This window comes from Rhea americana, unplaced genomic scaffold (genome assembly GCF_003343005.1).
Source record: "Rhea americana isolate MKP2758 unplaced genomic scaffold, rheAme1 scaffold_29, whole genome shotgun sequence".
Classification (NCBI taxonomy): Eukaryota; Metazoa; Chordata; class Aves; order Rheiformes; family Rheidae; genus Rhea; species Rhea americana.
In genome coordinates this window covers 2084942-2106525 of record NW_028186412.1, presented here as the reverse complement: position 1 = coordinate 2106525, position 21584 = coordinate 2084942, and the positions used below count along the sequence as shown (strand labels likewise).

General features: G+C 35.9%; 1 protein-coding gene across 1 annotated transcript in view; it reads right to left on the bottom strand.

Annotated features, from left to right (window-relative positions):
- CNTN5 (contactin 5) overlaps positions 1-21584 on the bottom strand; it is a 269415-nt gene that overhangs the window by 120218 nt on the left and 127613 nt on the right. Inside the window, exons 10-12 of the mRNA XM_085309094.1 lie at positions 21453-21584; positions 19316-19445; positions 17020-17170 (exon numbers count right to left, since the gene is read on the bottom strand). The exon at positions 21453-21584 is cut by the window's right edge and continues 3 nt beyond it. Of these exons, the coding sequence (XP_085165220.1) occupies positions 17020-17170; positions 19316-19445; positions 21453-21584 (413 nt within the window). The remainder of the gene's footprint in view (positions 1-17019; positions 17171-19315; positions 19446-21452) is intronic.

Below are 21584 nucleotides of genomic sequence, written 5' to 3'. Positions count from 1 at the left end.
TTGGAACAAGTAATTTTTTTTATTTTATGTCTTCTTTCCTAAAATGATTCTGCATTCCTAAAAGTAAATGATATGTGTTAAAAAAGATAATAATCAAAAATCAACATATACTCACAAGAACAAAATAACAGGTAGATTAGGGTTACATTAAGATGTCCCAATTACAGAAGTAAAAGAGGATATGCTTAATAGCCACCTGCAAAAGGACAGTATTCCAGCTTTATTATCTGAAAGGTAGACAATTTCATAAATAGTTCTCTACACACTGGGGTCCTGTTGGAAGTGTTTGAATTAGTGTCTACATTATATTCATGCAGTGATAGCTTTTTCATTAATAATATAGAGAAATTATATCCAACAGAACAGGAAATTCATGCTAAGGAAGACAAYTTTTAAAAAATTAGGATTCATTTGCTGCTGTGGTTACAAGGACTTCTTTTTGTAGGAGCTTGTATTAGACACAAGGGATTCTCTTTGATGCAAAATCTGGATTATACCTTCTAGTATATGCTTTTATCTGAGTGTCATATGAAAGTGCAGCTTGAGTCATGATGCAGAAGTCAAACATCAAGCAGGATTTATGTCTTAAAGGAGAAATCACGTGTGCTTAAATTCAACAGTCAGAATCTCATGCATCTTTTAAGCTGACATTAGAGTTTAGAAGCTGTTGTGTATTAATGGCATATCAAAGAGGATGTACAATATCCTTGAGTGCGTATTCAGTGGACAACAAAGAGCTATTGTGTTGGGCTTGATCCCTTTTTTGTGAAAAAGGGAGAAAAAGGGAGCTTGGAATAAAAAAAAATAAAACAAAGCACAAGTACAGTAATATGCTATGCCTTGCATATGAATGCGAGAGAGTGTTGAGAAACTGATTCAAGACAAAATGAATCACCACTAAGGTGTATAATGTGACAAAAGCTTTAGCTTTAGACACATTTCTGAATTCAGCRTTAAGCTCTTGATGTACTGGCAATTTCAAGGCCCCACAAATTCTACTTTTCATCTGAAGAAGCTTCAGTACAAAAACAACGGATGTGGTGCTGTTTATGGCAAATTGCCATTAAAGCTTAGAACTCACTGTGAAAAAAAGCACCTCTGTTATCATATAACCAATGCAAGGCAAACACTGTGAGTCTTTTACTCTGTTTTTAACAAGAGAAAATGTAGTAAGTATTATAATTCCCATTACAAGGCTGTCAGAGCAAAAATAGTGCCTGATGTGCTACGAGACGTGGATTGTTCAGAACTTACTGACGCATGAAATCGGAATGAGGAGAAATGCTAGGATCAGGAAGTAGGCTGAGAAACATTCATTTGCAGCTGCTGAGATGTCAGTAATAAAGTCAGAATAGTTTAGCATAATTTCTCCCAAAKGCCCTTAAGGTCTAAGGTAACTTAAACATGTATTAATGCTAATCATTTTTTATTCTCATTTATTGGAATGTTTACAAGTTACTTCAGTAACAAGTTACTGAATTGTAAAAGATTCTGTATATGTCTGTGTTAAAAAACAATTTTCAATACATCTGTTAGCAGCTTATGGACTGTGACACCTTGTTTTACTTTCCTGCAAGAACATGGACTTCCTTTCTTTTGTAAACAAAATTAGAGCTATCCATAAATGGGTCTAAAAGAAGTTTTTTAACTCCTAAAATGTTTGTTGTTTAGATTGCTTCAATAACCATGGAATGGTTTGTGCTAGAAAGAGATAAAAAAAGAGTCCTTCACAAAAATGCCCTGTTTTTTCAGTGCAGTATTTTTAAAATCCAAAAGTGTTATTTATCAAAAGCTAAACTCTATGCTGAAAGCAAAATTTTAGGACAGAGGAAAAGATCAGGACCAATATCTCCACCACTAATGAGTCACTGATTATTATACTATACAGAAAGAGAGAAATCTAGGGTGATGTATGTCACTGTTGTTGCTGTAGGATTTTGAGTCTTCATGCCCTACAATCTCATTTGGTCATTTTCACAGCCTGCTGCAAAACAGCCACTACTTTATTTAAACCTAAGTCCATATCCTGCCTGATTCTAGACTTGGAATAAATGTTTGTCAAYGGCAATAAAAACTATCCTTCACTGAGCTATTAGTGGCTTCATGATAAAGCGATCTCACTACTCTCTTGATGAAAAAATTGTGAAGTCTTAATTTAGCCTGGATGTGTCATTAAAAATATGATTTTTTTTTTGCTCCTTCCTAGAAATACAAATCAGCATGATTTGTGAATACGAAATACAATGATTAGAGAAGTATCTGGAAAAATGCAGGCTGAGCGTATATTCCGATCTCAGATGAAAAATCATCTGTGGAACAAATACCATTCCCAAAGCACATCAGGCAAAGAACTTGCTGTTATTGCTACAGTGCCCACTTTCTGGGAGCACTTTCTGACAGCTTCTGGTGGCTTGCTGTTGCTGGTGAGGATTACCTTCTGGTGGCTTTTGTTTCTACTGGCTCTACAGGGGCTTCTGTTGGCTGCTTCCAGATTATGTGAAGTCTATAACCTTCCATCTTCAGCGGACTGCTGTCATGACATTGCACAAACATCTRTTCAGCTAGTGCTTGGGGAGCAGCTATTGAACTGACAGGCAGAAATGCAGCTAAAAGAGGACTCAGTTGCTGTCAGTGCAGCAGTGCTGGTAAGCAGACTTGACATCAGGGATGAGACRTAAGAAATTTACAGGGTTTTCACAGAGACCCTGTAGAGACAAGAACCCAGGATACATGATGTAAGGCAAGAAGAATAGCTAGAGATTACATTTAAAGGAGCMGGAGATGAAGACTCTCAAGATGGGTGAGAGTGGGAGCCTAAGCCTTCAGGTAATAGGAGTCTTCCTAGATCTTCTTGAGCTGTAGACCTGTTGCAAGTTCAGAAAGGTGTTGTAGCGGTGTCTGTGGATGGAAGCACATGAAATATGAGCAGAAACTGAGAATAGATTTGTTCAAAACAGAGAAAATAAGGCTAAGGATAGATCTTCTCGCTTCCTACACCTCCCTTTTAGGTGATGAACTATTCTTGAAGATACATAGGACAAGAGGCAACAGACACAAGTTAGACTATGTTTAGGAAAAAATGTTACAGAATCTCAATCCTTGAAGATATTCAAGACTGGACTGGCCAAGATCTTGAGAAACCTGATGGTTTTCCTGCAAAACCACCCCCTGCTTTGAGTGAAGAGTTGAATTAGATGGTCTCCAGAAATCCCATCCAACCTTGGTTATTCTGTAATAACAACCATGCTTCCTAAGAACACTGCAAGAACAGTGTAGAATAAAAAAAATAAAAAAAAAAAAAGGAAAAGAAAATAAGAAAAGGTCAGTGACAAATATTACTGTGATATTTTGTTTATAAAGAATCTAAACTAAATAGCTCTTCATGAATACACATTTTGCCTTTGGACTGATGAGTGATAAATACCTGGATTGAGTATTATTGGTAAAGGATCAATTCACAGCAAAAAGGTACCAGAGGAGAAGGAAGAAAAGTAGAATAAAAACATATGCTGATAGAAAAGAGTACAAAAGTAAGATATTTCAAAGTAATGTGGTTCTACACAGGTCTTCATAGAGAAAATCCAGAAAATAGAAGTTGCTGATGAGTAAAAGGAAAAAAAATAGATAGTAATTTCTATAAGTATTGGGAAATAGAATTATCAAGAAATGAGGAGGAAATTATTTGAAGATTTTTATGAAATTGTTTAGATTGAAAATGATTTTGTATTGTTTTGGGAGAGAAAGTGTGGGGGGATTTTTTCTGGACAAGAAGCTTTGAGTAAAGTGTTATCACTTTCTGGAGCATTGTGACTTTCCAGCCAAACCACACAAAACCTTTTAACATGGAGAGCTAATGTTACATGGGTGAAAAGAGTTTCTAAAAAAAAAACCCCCAAAGCAACAACAAAAAAGTATATCTCTGAGTATTGTCATTTGATCTAACAAATGAACTTCTACACCAGAAGAGTGAGTCCTGGGATTGTGCAGCTACTATAGATATTAAGCAGTAAAGAAATCATGAGAAGGAAAGGGAAGATTATCTGAACTGGAAAAAAAAATAAAATAATAAGAGAAATATATCATTGATAAATATTCACTGAGCATGTCTAAGAGACCATACTTGATGTTGTTCTTGCAGAAGAATCACTAAGGTATAGACCAGAAAATGCTGAAAGTGTTRAGGATTCCTACAAGAAAAGGGGAAAAGAAGAGGAAATGAATGCTTTGTGATTTGAGAACTTTGTAAAAGTGAAAGACTTTTGGAAGCTTGATCAAGCACCTGGCAGTTTCACAAAGTGCATCCTATGTTATGGTATTTCCTACAATAATAGCTTATCTAATGAGGAGGTTGTATGCATGATGACCTTAAATCAACACAAATGAAAATAAAACCTTTTTCTCATCAGTCTTCTTTAATTTTTAACTAGAAATTAAATTTTTAATCCTTTAAGGATGTTTCAATGGTTTTAACATAGTTAATTTAATGACCCTATGCTAAAATTTAAATCACACATTTCCCAGCTTTAGMCTGGTTATCTCTTCTGTCAACATAGGCTAGGAGAAAAGAGCCAGTATTAAAAAGTGTGGTGATTATGCACATAGGCAGCCATCTGTGGAGGGTGGGAGAGGAAAAAGTAAGGTATTATGTTAAGTGCAGTGAAATGGTGCAGATATTAATGTTGGAGCTAGTTTTACTAAGTAGTTTTACTAAGAACAAGATAAAATGGCATATTAATTACCTTGGAAGCTATTAATAGTTAACATTTAGAAACAGCAAAAACAGAAATAAAAAATGATTTTGTGAAAGAAAGTGGAGGGGAAAGACAAAGTGGAGGCATGCTTATTAAATGTATTCACAAATATCAGCTGCCATAGTTATTTGCTCTGACCAAAATATTCTCTCTTGTCAAGGCTGACCTACTAAAAAGAAGTCTCAGAACATTTTTTAACCTTCTCATATGACCTAAACTTATGATTCTTTTCTCCTTGGCATTCTTTTCATTTATTTGCTGTGAGGACACTAGCTATGTGGCCACTAAAAGGAAAGTGAAAAATACAAGATTCTCAGATATTTATTTGGAAAATATACCTTTATGGAAATTATTATCTTCAGTGGAACCTTGGTTTCACTAGTTTTAGTAATTAACCAAAGCTTGCGCAGAACTGATTTTATACACTGATTTTATATATTGATGATGATAATTTTTACAAATATTCCACTTTGGAATTCTTCCTTCCTCTCTATTACTTATTAAAAAGAAACATTTACTCTAAAGTGCTTTTAAATCAATACTATGCCCAAAGAAGAACAAACATGGGACCAATAGTGTACAAGACAAGGAATGTAACTGATAATCAATAATAATGTGATACTGATCATGTTGCCAAATAATTTTTTTTAAAAAAACTAATACCTTGGTTTTCCTTATAGAAAAGCTAGTATAAACTTTTCAGATGGAAATGTATTGTTTAATTAGTTCACAGTGAGGTAAACCTGAATCTTGACAGCCACAAAGAGTGATGTGCTACAAGGTGTGCAGATGTACAAAAGTGCAAACATGACAGATATCCACTAATTCTAATCTGTAGGAAACAGTTCTGGCATGATGGGTCCTGGATTCTTGCTTTGCTCATGAACTCTGTCTTCCTTCAGCAGTCTCTGTAACCCTGTGTTTTGGAAAATCTGAAAATTACAATCTCCTGACATTCTTCCTAAAGAAGGGTGCCAGCTGGCTGGATTCCTTGGTAAGATTTTGTTCTCTTTTACAAGTAAGATAATCGGGGATTTTACATCAGAATAAGAGTTGTTTAGGAGCACAGACAAAATTGCTGTGTTATCAAAACTCATATTGTATAATGCAATCAATTAGCACAACAGTGATGCTTTTGAACAAAGATTCTTTTTTGCTAAGAAATGATCTTGCCATTTTTTTTCTGTATATTCAAGGTTATTATTGTTTCCCTTTTCTACTTTATACCGAGATCTCTAATTCCCTTTATGAGCCTGCCACAGCTAAATTAGACCATGATTTATGCAAAAAGTGAAAAGAAGTGACTTGCAGAATTCTCACAGGAAGATAAGAATTTCTGTCATGAAGTTTCTTTCTCTTAATGTCTTCAGCATTTTCTCTCTTCACTACTTTTTGATCATTAAAGTGCCACTAGGGAATCTGGGGATCAGCTGGTGGCAGGAAGTTAAGTGCTTAAATTCCCAATAATTTTAGAAGTGACTTCATTTAAGGGCGAATTATGCTGAAAGTCATAGTCTGGAAGGCCTTAAGCAAAGAAAAACCTTTAAGCAACTGATGACTTGTCATATTCTTGTGCGTGTGGTGTGCAAACAGGAACTTTGACAGCCATTTATAACAACTACCGAGAAATGAATCATAGTTTAGAACCATATTTATGAACTGTTTGCTCAACTGATAATTAGTTGAGCTGTGTAAATGTATATTAAAGGCATGTACAGCAGATCATATATCCTGTGATGATGAGTGACTTGAAAAGACTGAGTTCTTCATGTTTATCTTTTCTGGGAGGCTAAGGGATATATCTATTTACAATTCAGTAACTGAGAAAAAAAAGAAAAAAAAAAACTATTGTATCAGAATATAGAAAAGCAAGACCATAAAAGGAAGACTTAAGGAAGACATTCGCTTGATCAAGTAGGATTGGGTKAGAGATCATTTAGGAAAACYTGATGCCCACAAATCCATGAGCCCCAATGSGATGCACCYATGAYTCCTGAGGGAGTGRTTGRATGTCATTCTTAGGCCACTCTCCATCATCTTTGAAAAGCCATGGAGAACAGGAGAGGTCCCTGAGGACTGGAAGAAAGCCAGTGTCACTCCAGTCTTCAAAAAGGGCGATAAGGAGGCCCCAGGGAACTACAGTTAGTCATCTTCATCTCCATCCCTGGAGCATTTCTGCTATGAGGAAAGGTCCATATAAAGGATGTTATACTTCTCATTGCATCCTCCGAGGCAAGCTCAGGAAGTGTGGGTTAGATGAGTGGTCTGTGAGGTGGCTTGAGAACTGGCTGAATGGCAGAGCTCAGAGGGTCATCATCAGTGCATGGAGTCTAGTTGGAGGCCTATGGCTAGTGGAGTTCCCCAGGGCTCAGTCCTGCGTCCCATCTTGTTCAACTTTTTCATCAGTGACCTGGATGAAAGGACAGAGTGCCTCTACAGCAAGTTTGCTGATGATCCCAAGCTGGGAGGAGTGGCTGACACACCACAGGGCTGTGCTGCCATTCATAGAGACCTGGAGAGGCTGGAGAGTTGGGCAGAGAGGAACCTCCTAAGGTTCAACAAAGGCAATTGCAGAGTCCTGCACCTRGGGAAAAATAACCCTAAGCACCAGTACAAGGTGGGGGCTGACCTTCTGGAGAGCAGCTCTGCAGAGAAGGACCTGGGAATGCCGGTGAATGACAAGTTGACTATGAGCCAGCAATGTGCCCTTGTAGCCAAGAAAGCCAATGGTATTCTGAGGTGCATTGGGAAGASTGTTGCCAGTAGGTCAAGGGAGGTGATCCTGCCCCTGTCCTCAGCCCTTGTGAGGCCTCATCTTGAGCACTGTGTCCATTTCTGAGCTCCCAGTCCAAGAGAGACCTGGAGTTATTGGAAAGAGCCCAGCGTAGGGCTACAAAAATGATTACGGGACTAGAGCATCTCTCCTGTGAGAGTTGGACCTCTTCAGCCTGGGGAAGAGAAGACTGAGGGGGGATCTTATCAATATACAAGTACCTGAAGGGAGGGTGTCAAGGGGATGGGGCCAGACTCTTTACAGCAGTGCCAAGTGACAGGACGAGAGGCATTGGGCAGAAACTGAAATACAGGAAGTTCCCCCTGAACATGAGAAAAAACTGCTTTCTTGTGAGAGTGGCAGAGCACTAGAACAAGTTTCCCAGAGAGGTTGTGGAATCTCCTTCTCTGGAGATAATCAAAACTTGCCTGGACATGATCCTGYGCAATGTGCTTTAGGTGACCTTGCTTGAGCAAGGTTGGAATAGATGCTCTCCAGAGGTCCCTTCCAACCTGAACCATTCTGTGATTTTGTGAAAGGGTGRGACACAGTTCCCTAAATATTGATGTCTAGTCTTACTATAGATGTCTGTGGGCATCCAAAACATCTTTATACATTTGGCAGATATAACAGAGAAATTTTGGGGGAGTTGTACTCTTGTTATACAGCAGATGGAGAGTAGGTGCTGACTGATTCCAGGGCACTCCCAGAGGTGCTGCTGCTTTTACACAGCTAAATCTCATTCATACTGAACCTTAGTAGGATATGGTGGAACATTTCTTCAAGTATCAACCTAAATAGTGGTGAACAGAATAYATTTCTAAAATAATGTATGTTTGAATGCAATATTATCATATGCATTCCTAAACATATACTTTTACACCAGGATCAAACATTATTTCCCTAGAAATAYTTAGCATTTGCCTTAATAGTTCTATAACTATAGAGTTGTAGCTTTATAACTTAAYATAACTAGCTATATTAAGTACCATATAATGAAAAATACCAGTAATTATCATCCTGCATACCATTACTGAGAAGAAAGACYGATGTCTGAGTTCAAGGTAATCATTTAGGATCTTGTAAATAACAAGATATATACAAGAATATAACCACAGATTTCATTTGATATCCTCTGGAAAATGTTATTTGTTAAACTAATTGAAACTCCTGAGTGGCCATTTTCTTTATACATATAGATAGAGACACAAARTAAAACCTTCAGACTGTTTAGTATAGTAGTATATTCTATAGTAGTATATTTACTGCTAAATTTGGATGAAATTATCTTATTWACAAGAAAAAATATGTATTGTTTTCAYCRAAAAGTAGAGGGGTAGTAGACTGARCTACAAYGATCACACAGAAGCAGAAATGTTTGTGCCACATACTAGACTCAGCTTGGATGGAACCTGGAGACCAACAGAAAAACTGAAAATTACATTTCAGGGTAATTTTCCATGTGTTTTACATATGAACTTTCTTTTACTTTCACAGTGCAAAGTTTTCAGTTTAAACTAATATTACACACCATAGTTGGATGGAACTGAAATTGTTTTGGAATGCTACCACYATAATTATGAAGAAAGCATATATCTTCATAACAGACAAATAAATGTATATTTTTTAAAAAAATAACACAACATATACTAACAAAAGCATCTTATAGAATTAAATACAAATTTCACCTGCAGATTCAGACCTTTTTTGTCTTGCTTCAGCTCTGAAAAGCCTTCCTTTTTTTCTTTTTTTCTAACAGTTAAGATATAAAGCTATTAAAAATAGGAAACATCACTGATAGATCCTTAAATATAGAGTGAAGARTAAAGTTATAATAAGAGACTGTCAAAMCTGAAAATGAATGAGTCTGACAGAATAGAAGAATATAAAAGATTTTCCATCTCTAACTTTTCAGATGATGATATTTTTAGATTTAAGAAGTGCTCTATGTTTTTCCACTGATTGCTTRGTATAGGATGACAGAGTAAATATCTAGGCATACAGGATAACTACTTCTGTAGTTCAAAGATTTTAGTATTAAATTGAACTTAGGCAAGACACAGCAGTCCTAGCCTTCTCTGTATCTAGGAATACTGCAGCAATCCAATATAGTTATTTGGAATACYGTATCACTATGCTAGATCTATTTCTCTTCTCTCTCTTTTCTTTAACTTCTCTTAGAGCTGTTGCATTTCAGAAAAACATAATTAAAATAACACAAAGTGAGGCAAAGTTAGGTAAAAGCAGAATTACTGTGCCTTCCGTTCGCTCCCTCATGTGTGTTATGACAAACAGCTTGACTGTTGTTTCCCCTCCAGTGGATTTATGTTTCATTTAGTGCTTAATGATTGCTGTTCTTAGTTAAACGGTGCTACTTAGTGTTTTCCTACATCTTCATAGATCAATGTGTGACTTGAAATTTTATATCCWTGTGAGCATGAAGACAGAATTTCCTCATTAATATTTCTCCATGTTTATAACCTCTGACTGCTTCACAAACAGTAATTGTCTCCCCATTTTCCAAATCCACCATTTCATCTATTTTTATTTGGGATATGTAAAAACTGATTTCCAGAGGACTTGCTAYTAACATCCACTACTTGGTTGTACAAAGTACAGCTTCTACAGACTTCTGTATAGCTGCAAATCAGGCCCAGTGACTTCAAGTAAGGAGCACAGTAAATGAAAAATGTCGCCAGAGGCTGCCCAGAATAAAGGCTGGTCTAAGTGACTTAACTAGTATTACACATGACTCTGTCTCAGGCACAGAGGTAGCACCCAGTTACACTGGACAGCATTCAGCTTCCTCTTCTTTTCCTCATTCATTACACCACAAAAGAAGTAAGGATTTTTGCACCACATGACTTCTTCTTTTTCTTTCTTGTCACCCTTAGCTTCCRTTCCTAGGTTACTTCCATTCCTGGTTACTTCAAATATGATGTTGCTGAGCTGGCTCTTTATTGTAGTTTCTTTGACAGCTTTGTCCTRTTTCTCTCATTCCAACCAAAACCTTTGTACAAGCTGCCTCTATGAAATGAATGATCTAGCTCTTATTTTCAGGCTCTTCTTCCTTTTTTCCCCMAAAATCTTCCATTTTAGAGACTATTTCCTGAGCTATATGCCCAAATTTAATACTGCTGTTTCACTTAGGACTGCGTATGCCCAGGGTTTTCAAGGAGCCATGGTGCTAAATTGTACAATTCTGTGAATAGACCTATGCAACAGTTTTTCAAAAGCTGATAAACATTATCAAAGTATTTTTTTYCTAAAACTGATGAGGGCATTAAGGAGGTAAATCTTAAAGACAAYGCATACTGACAAATTTCTAGTCCTTTCTGTGATAGGAGACTTTTTCAAAGAACTATAACTTTCRCCTTCCATTCCTCTTCTCCCCCACACCCCAAATACGATTTACTTTCTCTTAGTCTTGTTTTTCAAAATATTTAGAAAACTGCTCTTACACCCGAGCTGTCCCAATTAAGACCAAAGTATGGCCTGGTAAAGTTGTAAGCAACAGAAAGTTATCTCAGGTACTGGCTAAACAATTTTACTGGTAGGTGGAGGTACCTGCCTTGCTTGGTATCAGAAGCTCTGTGCCAGACATGAACTTTGCTACTTTAAAATAAACAGTGGGCAGATTTTTCATAGGTAGCTCCCCTTTATAAACTTCAGAGGCTAATCAGGACTGGGGCAGGTCTGAATAGAAAATCTCATGTGTCATGGAAGAACTGATTCATTCAGTATATGGCCATATTTCTTATAGGTCAGAGCTACCCTTGGTGACGATGAGGTTGATGCTGGAGATGGAGCATCTGGCATATGAGCAGAAGCTGAGAGAACTGGGGCTGTTCAGCCTAGAGAAYAGAAAACACAGTGGAGTCTTAGGGATGTGTATAAACACCTGAAGGAGGAGTGAAGCAGATAGAGCCATACTTTTCTCAGTGGTAGCGACAGGACAAGAGCCAATGAGTATGAACTGAAATACATGAAATTCCATTTGAAAAAAGGTATATACTTTAACTATACAGGAACAGGTTGCCCAGAGAGGATGTGGAATCTCCATCCTTGGAGATACTCAAAATGTGACTGTACATGGCATTGAGCACATGACTCTAGCTGGATCTGACTTGAGTTGATGGTTGGACTAGATGATCTTCAGAGGTCCCTTCCAACCTCGACCAGTCTGTGAGTCTGTGATTTTCTGACATTGCTCAGATAAAATGGAATACAAGGATTTTAACCACCCAGGAACCTCTGGAGATCATCTAGTCCACTCCCCCACCTCCCCACTCCCCCGCTCAAGCAGCGTTGCCTAGAGCATGTTGCACAGTATCAAGTCCAGRTGGGTTTTGAATATCTCCAGAGAAGGAGACAAGTGGGGGACACAGTTAGCTACAGGCCGCCAACCAGACTGCACGACTGATCACAACTCTCTGAGCTCTGCCTTTCAGCCRGTTTTCCATCCACCTCATTTAGCCCACACTTCCTGAGCTTATCTATGAGGATGTGATGGGAGATAGTGTTGAAAGCCTTGCTAAAGTCAAGGTAGACAACATTCACYGCTCTCTGGAGCACTGGAGCCACTACAATGGTTACTGCAGGCATATAGATATTAAACTTTATTTCCTGCCCAAATATTCACTAGAAAGAGCTGCTGAACTGACAAATAGATTTTTTTTAACATTTATTTATTTATTTATTTATTTAGCATTTATTTTCCTCACAGAAGTCTTTAATAGATATATATATATAGGTCCTTGGCCAAACCTAATCCTAGACTTAGGCATGCGCAGTCATACAAGAGCCACATGTTGTCCTGCTCATGGCAATATATTGTGAATTTAGCCTTCAGAGGTTGTTAATGTTTTCTGCACAGCTTGTTCTGTCACGCGAAGGGGAAAGTTTAGACTGTATCAGAAAGGAAGGAGTCAGTGAAATGCAGAACTATCGTACAAAAGCATACATATATGTCTAAGTATCTTTGTATTTAGGTTTTTTAAGGTAAAATATGAATCCACATAAAAATTGAAATTAAAAACTAAAAAAAAAAGATTGATAGAGTCCACATTACTCTTTGAGAGGAAAGGGGGGGGGGGAAGTAAAGCAGGACTAAATTTGCCCTGTAAAAATTATGGTTTCTCTGTTACCTATTTGTTGGTTAAATTGTGCAAATTCTTTTTTCTTAAGGAGCTGAATTGATCAGTAGTAATYGGGATTGAATAGAATTCTTTGCATGAGTAGAGTGCTTTTGAGTGATTTTATTTTATTAATGGATATATAATAGAAATAATGAGCTAGAGTGAAATTCAGTATAAGTTTAAGGAGAAGGATATTTTGGATGTAGGAGGAAGAATGAATACAGATGAACAAAGACTTATAAAGCTTTTTAATACCTATGGCTTCCCAAGCATATCTATTTAAACATCAGCTATAGTCACTACTACAAGAATAAATCTAGACAAGAAAGGTAGGTGACCTTAAGAAAGTGATGAAACAGAGATTATAGCACATGCAGTAATGGCTTACTAAAATTTGCAGAGTAGTAAATCTTTAGAAAACACCTTAAGTTTAAAGAAGCCTGAACACAGGATTTGAAAGAATTTATTAAAGCATTTGGCCAGAATCTGATCACAGACTATTAGTGTTACCCATGATTTATACCAATGTAACTGACAGCAGATTGCAGTCTATTCTATTGTGTATTATAAAGTTTACTGTCTACATAAAAAGTCTGATAAAATATAATTTTTACTGCTTTCTTGTAGCTTTACAAACTAAGCCTCTTTTTGTTCTGTTTTTAACTAGAAATGGGCTCCTGAATAGCTTTCTGATTTGAACAGGCATCTGGATCTCATTTAGAACCCGATGCTAAGATAGTGAATGAGGATTTGATTACAGAGTAAGAAGTATCTGAATAAATGTTTCAGAAACTCTGTAAGAAAACTGATCTTGAAAAATGCTTGAAGACCATACTCTTGTATAAGGGCTGATTCTTCCTATTTAGAAATCAAATTAATGTTCCAACCAACCATTTTATTCAAAATTAAGGACTGAACATTTTTTCCAGTCTTGGATCCAAACACTCAATTCATTTCTATATAAATCCAAAGCTTTTTATGAGCTAAAAGTTTCAGAAGTCCTTTACAAAATTCTTATGAAATAAAAATCCCAACTTTTAGATCAATAACCAGAGTACACATTTTCCTAATTACCATAAACAGCACAGAGTGTTCTATCAGAATGAAGATGATAGAGTCTAGAGAAATGTGGAAATTAGAGATATTTAACAATTTAATTATTATCGGATGACTATTGAAAATATGGAGGTTGAAAATATTTCTACCTATAGAACTCCCATTGTTGTTTTGCTGATATGTTCCATTTTCAAAATTAGAAATGTAACAATAGCATTTTTTTTCTCTCTTTCTCTGTTTCACTCTCTTTCTTTCTTTCTTTCTCATCTTAACTTTTAGAGGAAAATGCTGATGAATGTATGTTTTTTTGATTGTTTTAAGGCCTCAGTGAGATAATTATAAATCAAAGATATCTGTTTTACATTTGGTTCCTTTAGCATGATTATTGTCATCATTTAATGTCCTTAGTATCAGTATGTTTCATACATGATATCTTGTCCTTTGGAAGTTTTAATCTCCTGCATACTAGACCCCCAGTGCCACAATCTTTCATTTCATTGAAGCATAGCTGTTGCAGCAGATCTTGGTCTTTGCAAGTCAGATTAGCAGAATGAGTTGTGAATACTCTGTACTCTTTGTTAAATACGTATGTTTCTGTAGGAGTAATTTCATTAAATTAAAAAATRTTTAGGAGATTGTAACAGTGATACAAAAGAATGACAACTTTTATCAGCAAATAACTATGAAGACACTACTTTCCTGCTCTATGCTATAGAAATGTCGTTCATACAGTAACCAAATCAAAAAATCTATTACAATATTCATATGCTTTCCAAGTGGAATCAAATGAATTGACTACTCTTAATAATAACTGCTCACCAGGGAGAGCAAGCCTATCACAGAGRAACTCTGAAACTGAAGACCTTGAATTGAATCATTTGTTCGCAGGGAAAAAAACAGGCCAAGAGATGAAGTGCGTGTCAAGTGTTTGCACAGATACTTTGTCAAGTGATTGGCTTTTGCCTTTTCTATCAATCTGCGGTACTCTGAGGCTTTCAGACTACATTCCATACATTAAATTCCAGGAACAATTTTCCATGTTCTGAATGCAGTAATAACTGAGACCAGCCACGATGAATCCAAGAGGAACAAGCTCAGTCTTCACTAGGTTTGCAGACTGAAATGTTACTTGAGTTATTTCTGTCAATGAGCTTTTGGTTGTGAGGAAGAACACACAAGGATGCAAAATCTCTTGGAAGAGGGAGAAAGGACACTAGTAGATACTAGTCAAGTGGAAATTTTTATTTYTCAGGAGGAGAAGGTCTCTTTTGTATTAAGACTTTCCTAACAGAGGTGGTTTCATGGAGTAAATTCCTTTTCCAGGCTGGCAAATTTGRCAGAAGTGAAACAGAACATTCACTTGATTCAACCACTCTGTAGAAGAAGACYAAGCTGTGGCAGAAATAAAAAAATATATTGGGCCAATCCATCTTTGCCTTCTTTTATTATTCAATTAGTTCTTTTTAAAATTCTTGGTGGTTTAACATTCTATGTGACATGACATGTTTCTAAATACTTTTACTGGATGTTTTATCAGCAGCCTATGAAGAAAATCCATTTTTAAAGTAAGTAGAAACACATTCATTAAAATAAAACAAATTATTCATTTTTTTTCAATGTATATTAGACAGCTCCCTTACAATGCTTCTTTCCCAAAGTGCCCAAAACATGGAAAGGTAGGTACTTTCTCCAATGAATTACATTTCCTCTCTCAAAATCACAATAAGCTTACTCACCTCCTCTTCAAATAAATTCTATCATTATTGTTTAACAAATACCATATACAAAGTGAGAATTGTGTTCCATTGAAACATACATTTCCTCCATGTATAAAAAAATAGGTGTAGGGGAACTCCTTTGAATAACATAAGAGATTCCCTGAACAGTAGACTAAAGTTAAATTAGACTAACCAGCTCTTGCATAGGTTTGAAACAGTTCAGCCATGTCTTTTTACCTTCCATGTTCCTTCATTTCCCCTTTCAGGCTCTGTCAAAATAGGTAAGTATCAAAAGCTGCAATACTAAAATGTATATCTAGATCTTATTTTTATGAGATTTTTTAACTTCAGAGTGGGCCATGTTTGGGCAGTCATTGGAGAATTGCTAATATGTTTTTACTGATCTTTCACACTAAAATGGAGGTTCACACTATGGTGACTGTAGCGAGTGCTGAGCAGATGAGAGGAACAAGTCATGTAGTGAACTCAGAAAAATTTACTGTGCAACTGTAGCATAGAGTCAACGGTCTTAGAATATTTGATATTTATCAACATCTTTGCATTTTCATTCTGTCATATATCGTCAACATTTACCATATAATTCTCACCTATTAGTAAAATGGTTTATATAATGCCCCTGCAAAAACCAGTATGTCCTGAAAGGTTTCACATTTTTCCTTTTCAGAGGCTACACATTTTTCTGCTTCAGAACAAATCAGATGATGTGAGATTWAAATAGGACTCACCAGAATGAAATGGCTTTAGCAGCCAAAGAGGACAAATGCACCACACTGCTTTCATCAGTATTGCACAAATGAACAAAAGGGCCTTTTATCTTTTTGACTAATTCAAGTCAGTTCAAGTGGTACATTCACATACATTACTAGAAAGAAGATAAGATTGCTGTGTATACTTAAAGACCGTGTCGAGACTGGCAAAACYGTTCTGGGTACTGACATGCTATCTTGTAAAGTGCAATTATAGTTGGCATTTAAGCTGCAACRTTTAAACTGTATTTAACGTACAGAGCTGGACGGAAATTATTTAATCAAATGCAGTCTGTTAAACAGATGTGCTGCTGAATACAGAAATTACTTGTGTAATTAAATCTTATCATGGAATCATATCTTTCTTCTCTTTTAAAGCTATTCTTAGACTTGTAATCTTAGCGTAGTGATCAAGCTGCTGATCTGCCTTATTAAAAGTATTTCAAATAAATAAGCACATATATTTTCATGTGATTCTTAATATCTCAGCTTCTATACTTTTAATAATGTGATACACACAATGTAGAGTATTTCCACAGCACAAGTGAAGCATTTTTGAAAAGAGTAACAGGAAATAGGGGGAAAAAAACGACTTTTTTTTTAATCTGTCTGAATCTCAGAACAATTTTAAGAGCTTTTAATTATACTATGTAAAAAATAAAGTCATTGCTGTCAGATGAAGCAGTATGAAAAAATAATTGTGCTGTAGCCATGCTTACATATGCGCGTTCTTGTTACTGGCTGCATTTTCATTCAGCACCACAGAATCAAACAGGCAAACACAGTAATATTTAGTTTACCAAACAGACTTCTGACCTCTTACTCTCCCTTAGTGGTTTGTCTCCTTTCTTCCAAGTGATAGTTGGCTTTGGAGAAGCTTGTGGTTTGCACTCGATGACAACTTCTTGGCCCTTGGTAATAATTATTGTTTTCTTCATTTGATTTAATGGGAAAGTGGGAGCTGAAGCTGTGAAAAAGACGTACGTTAACTCTACAGAGAACAGTCACAACTTTCCCTTCTAATACATTCTAATAGACRGTTATCCCTTTTCATTTGGAAATTATTATACTACAGACTGGGTAGAATTTTACAAAATGTTTGAAATTAGCAGCTAAGACTAGATGGCAGGTCTATAATTTAATCAAGCTATTAATTAATGAAATGTCATTCACATCAACATGCTGACATAAAATTGCTTGAGAAATCTAACAGCTTTAGAGATTAAATGCAGCAGCTGACAACTAGAACTTTTCTAAGATCATTGGGTTTCATAGGCAGTTTGTTAGAATTAACTAGTTCAAAACAAAAAGAAGTTTAAATACCACATATTCTCCAAAATATGTGCTCTATAGACCTAGTTCTTATAAAATATTAGTGTTAGAGAAATTTTRTTGTTTTACCTTTTTATTTTTTGCCTAAATGCTTGGTGTTGAAAACTGTGAATTTTGTAATAGTAGATATGTAATCATATCTTTTTTTTTACTCCTCAAAATTCCCRTTGATTGCAACAAATCATCTAAAGAAATAAAGGTATCTCACAATGGCCCTACTTACTGTAATTTCCCAACAATGGCCAGCTGTTCCCAGGTAATCACGTCTGTTTGTGATTTTGTTAAACTAGTTTTTCAAAAAAAAAAAACACAAAAAAAGCAGAAACAAAAAGAAAAGAACACTCTATCTCAGCTACAAATATAGAAATATAGGAATGTCTTACATCTCCTTTGTCTCAGATATGTAGGAATTTCCTACCATTATTTTTGACAATTTTCATACCAGAGCTRTTTATATGGGCAATTCATTCGGTTTGTTTCCCTTTAATAATCAGGAAAGTAAACACAACGGTTTTTTCAATACAACACTTAACACTTCAMTACAACAGTTAAAGTTTAACAGAGGTACAATTTTACAAGTCACAAAATGGAAGCCTGATATTACTAAATCAATATGTAATAGTTATGTTCCATCTCTAGTGTTACAAAACCCTGAAAAGATTGTACAACTGCCTGGTAAGATAGGAAAAGAAAAAGCAGAACAAGAGAACACTGTAACCAACAGGTACATATTTGCTGACTGAATCTCATCAGGCAAAGAACAGCGATGAAAAGAAAGCAAGCACTGGCTGTGGGTGTAGTTTGTGGCTGGATAGAAATATTTTAGAAGAGTTAACAGCAAAAATCTAATGTTGACCAGCTAGGAAGTGGTGGAAATGTAATAGATCAAGTTATTCTTCAGGAGAACCAAATCTTAGCTCAGATGGACGGTATTATTTCAGGAACTTCAGCTTTATTATCTATTTGGCCAGGGGTTTCCCAGCTTCGGAAATATGCAAGGTCCAGGCAGCGTGGAGACCCGAGGCCTCTGATACAGGCTGAGAAGGACTTTGATAGGAACCCATGTTCCAGCAGTTCTCTGTGCTGAATTACACAGGAGACTCTTACAAGTTTGTCCATATCAATACTAGAGAGTGTCGGAAAGGCAACATTAACCAGGCTTCATTTTTTAATTCATTAATACCCATCTTCTCCACCTCCCTGTCCTCACACTTGTAAATAATGAATTTTTTCTGACATTTTCCAAGATACAATATGTCATATATTCACTTTACTGTAGCATGATGCTGGCTTATGTAGGCAATTTCAACTATTCTACCAGTTCTGGTGACTTAGTAGGAATATTTAAAATCTGTAGAGCTAAGATTTTGCCTAATTACCTTTGAATATTGATGCTGGTAGAAATAATAATTTAATCAAAATGGAGACTTTAAAATTTGTTAGTTTTCTCTAAGTTTTTTTTCTTGAGCTTATTTTTGAGGGAGTAAGACTATTTTTACATGCATTTGAATTAAAATGGTCTTATCCTAGAAATAGTTACAAAATGTAACTGGGTCAGTAATTTATAAAATAAGATGTTCAGTTAACAAAAGGACTTGCACTCACATAGACCGTAAAGGACCCAGCCACACATAATTAACGGAAGGAAAAAGAGCTCACTTTTGTCTTCTTTGCTAAGTTTGGAGTTGAAAAGATGTTTCTTTATCATAAAAAGGCCAAGGACAAGTGTAATTATCAAAAGAAAAAAAGAACTTTTTTTTTTTTTCCTGATGATACCTACCTAAAATCTTCAGCTCAGCACTGGCATAAATGGTGCCATACTTATTTTCTGCTAAGCACTGGTACATTCCAGCATCTGAGAGATTCACACTGTGGATCATCAGTACACCATTAACCATCTCAATTCTGCTCTGTAATGGAATAAAAAAATAATAACTCTATAAAAACAAATGAAGACTGGAAATATTCTGGCTATTAGGTTAAGGCAAAAGGACAAAATATATTATTAAGTTAAAATGCAACTCAGGAACAAACTTCCTGGGGCTTACTTTATTCTACTTATCTAAGGAATGAAAAGAATAAAACAGGTTGGGGGGAACAGAGAAAAACTGAAAATATTTAAAGGGAAATATTTTCAAGTGCAAGTTTCAAGTCCCTGTCCTCAAGGATTGCTTTTATCTGCTTGCTTGCTTGCCTATTGGGCGCTGTTACCCTACACAAGTTTTAAATGTAGTTTAAAACTCTGGGAACTTTAGCGAGGCAAGAAATCAGTCATGGGTGTAGCATACTTGATGACACTYGCATCTGTTGCAAATGTTTCAACTGTGACACCATTTTTGTAAAAGTAGATATAAAAGACTGCTTGCACGAGTAAAAGTGAAAAGATGTAATTGCCTTTATCGTTAGCATCAATTTTTCATTGGAAAGATCTAGTAGTAGAAAAAAATTGCAGCAGTTTGAAGGGAAGGAGTATTATTTTTTTTATGGAAATGTGTATTTCATGGAGCTGTACAATGAATATCTTGAACTGTTACAATATATCTCTAAGTTTCATTGCTAGAACTGTTGTTGTTTGAGTTAAAGATTAGTAAAGAATGGAATGTTTGAGAATGCAGAGGGAAAAGTGAAGAAAAGATTTCTATTTTAAGCCCTCTGTTTTAACTGAAATTTAATTTGAAAGTTCAGAGCCTGGTACAACTAATGATTTGGAAAATCAGAAAATCAGATGTACAGATACTTAAATTGCTTCAATTTCAGGATGGACATTTCCCTCTTTAAAAAAGCAGAGAAGAGTGCAATGGAGGCATGCAACCCTATTTTCAATACCTTGCAGTTTCAAAAATAAACTGTGTTTACATATTTTCTCTCTCATTGTTGGTATAATTGGCTGATTTTCAGAGATATAAGACACATTCACTGAAAAGAAAGACATAACATCTTTTATATTCATAAATCCTTTCTGTGAATTCATTTACAAATAACGATGTTTTCTCCCAAAACTGAACAGTTTTATTTCACTCTGGAAAAATGCATTAAGTTCACAAAACTTTTTTTTTTTTTTTTTTTTTTACTCTAAGTATGTTGAGACTATAAGAAATAAAAAGGTAAAAAAAGAAAAAAAGGATGTGAATTGATCCAATGATGATTCAATGAAAGAAATACAACAAAGTGAAGTAAAAAGCAGATCGTGCCATGAATGATCTTTTAAAATGAAAAACAATTTTTATCTGGACCTAATTTTAAAATATCGCTAGATTTCAATGTTTCACATTCTAGAAATCTTGTATGCCACATTTTAACAGTCAATGATGAAGGTATGCGTTCTGTTATTCGCAGAAAGTTGAAAGAGCTGAAATCTAGTGAACATAAAATGTCCATTGTACCTCCTACATTAGCTTGCTAGGGTTTTGAAGTGTATGGTATGTACAATGAAAATATGCTGTGTGATAAATAACATATAACATAACACTGAAGGAGATATGAAGAGTCAACAAAGATAGCCCTTCTCTGAGTTGTTTTTGCTTTTTTGTTTTTCATACAGAAAAGCTTAGATATAGGTAATAATTTTATGGAGACTACCACAACCTAAAACCAACAAAAACCCCATCTTACTGAGTGTTGCTCAGAGGGACACCCCAGCAAATGAAGAGCAGGGTGATGGTGTTGCAGACACAGCTCAGGATGCCCTACCTCCCCCAACTTTCTGAACCAGAGGGAATTTCTGATGAACGCAACTTACAGTGCTGGAGATAGGCCAAGAGGGACATGCATACGACATCTGCTTGTGTAGTAACACTAAAGAAACTAAGCAAGAAAATCATACTCTTGTTTCTGAAGTACTTTTCAGTATTTTAATTCGCTTTATCTGAATCAAAGGAGAAATATGCAACATACTGGTGCTYCGCTGGACAACGTACCTGTGACCAGAGAGGAATTCCATTTTTCAGCCAATGATACGTAGGCCGCGGTTTTCCAGTGGCTTTGCATTCCCATCGGAGTTGATCTCCACTGTCTAACTGAGTATCATTAAGTTTCTCCACCCAGTGTGG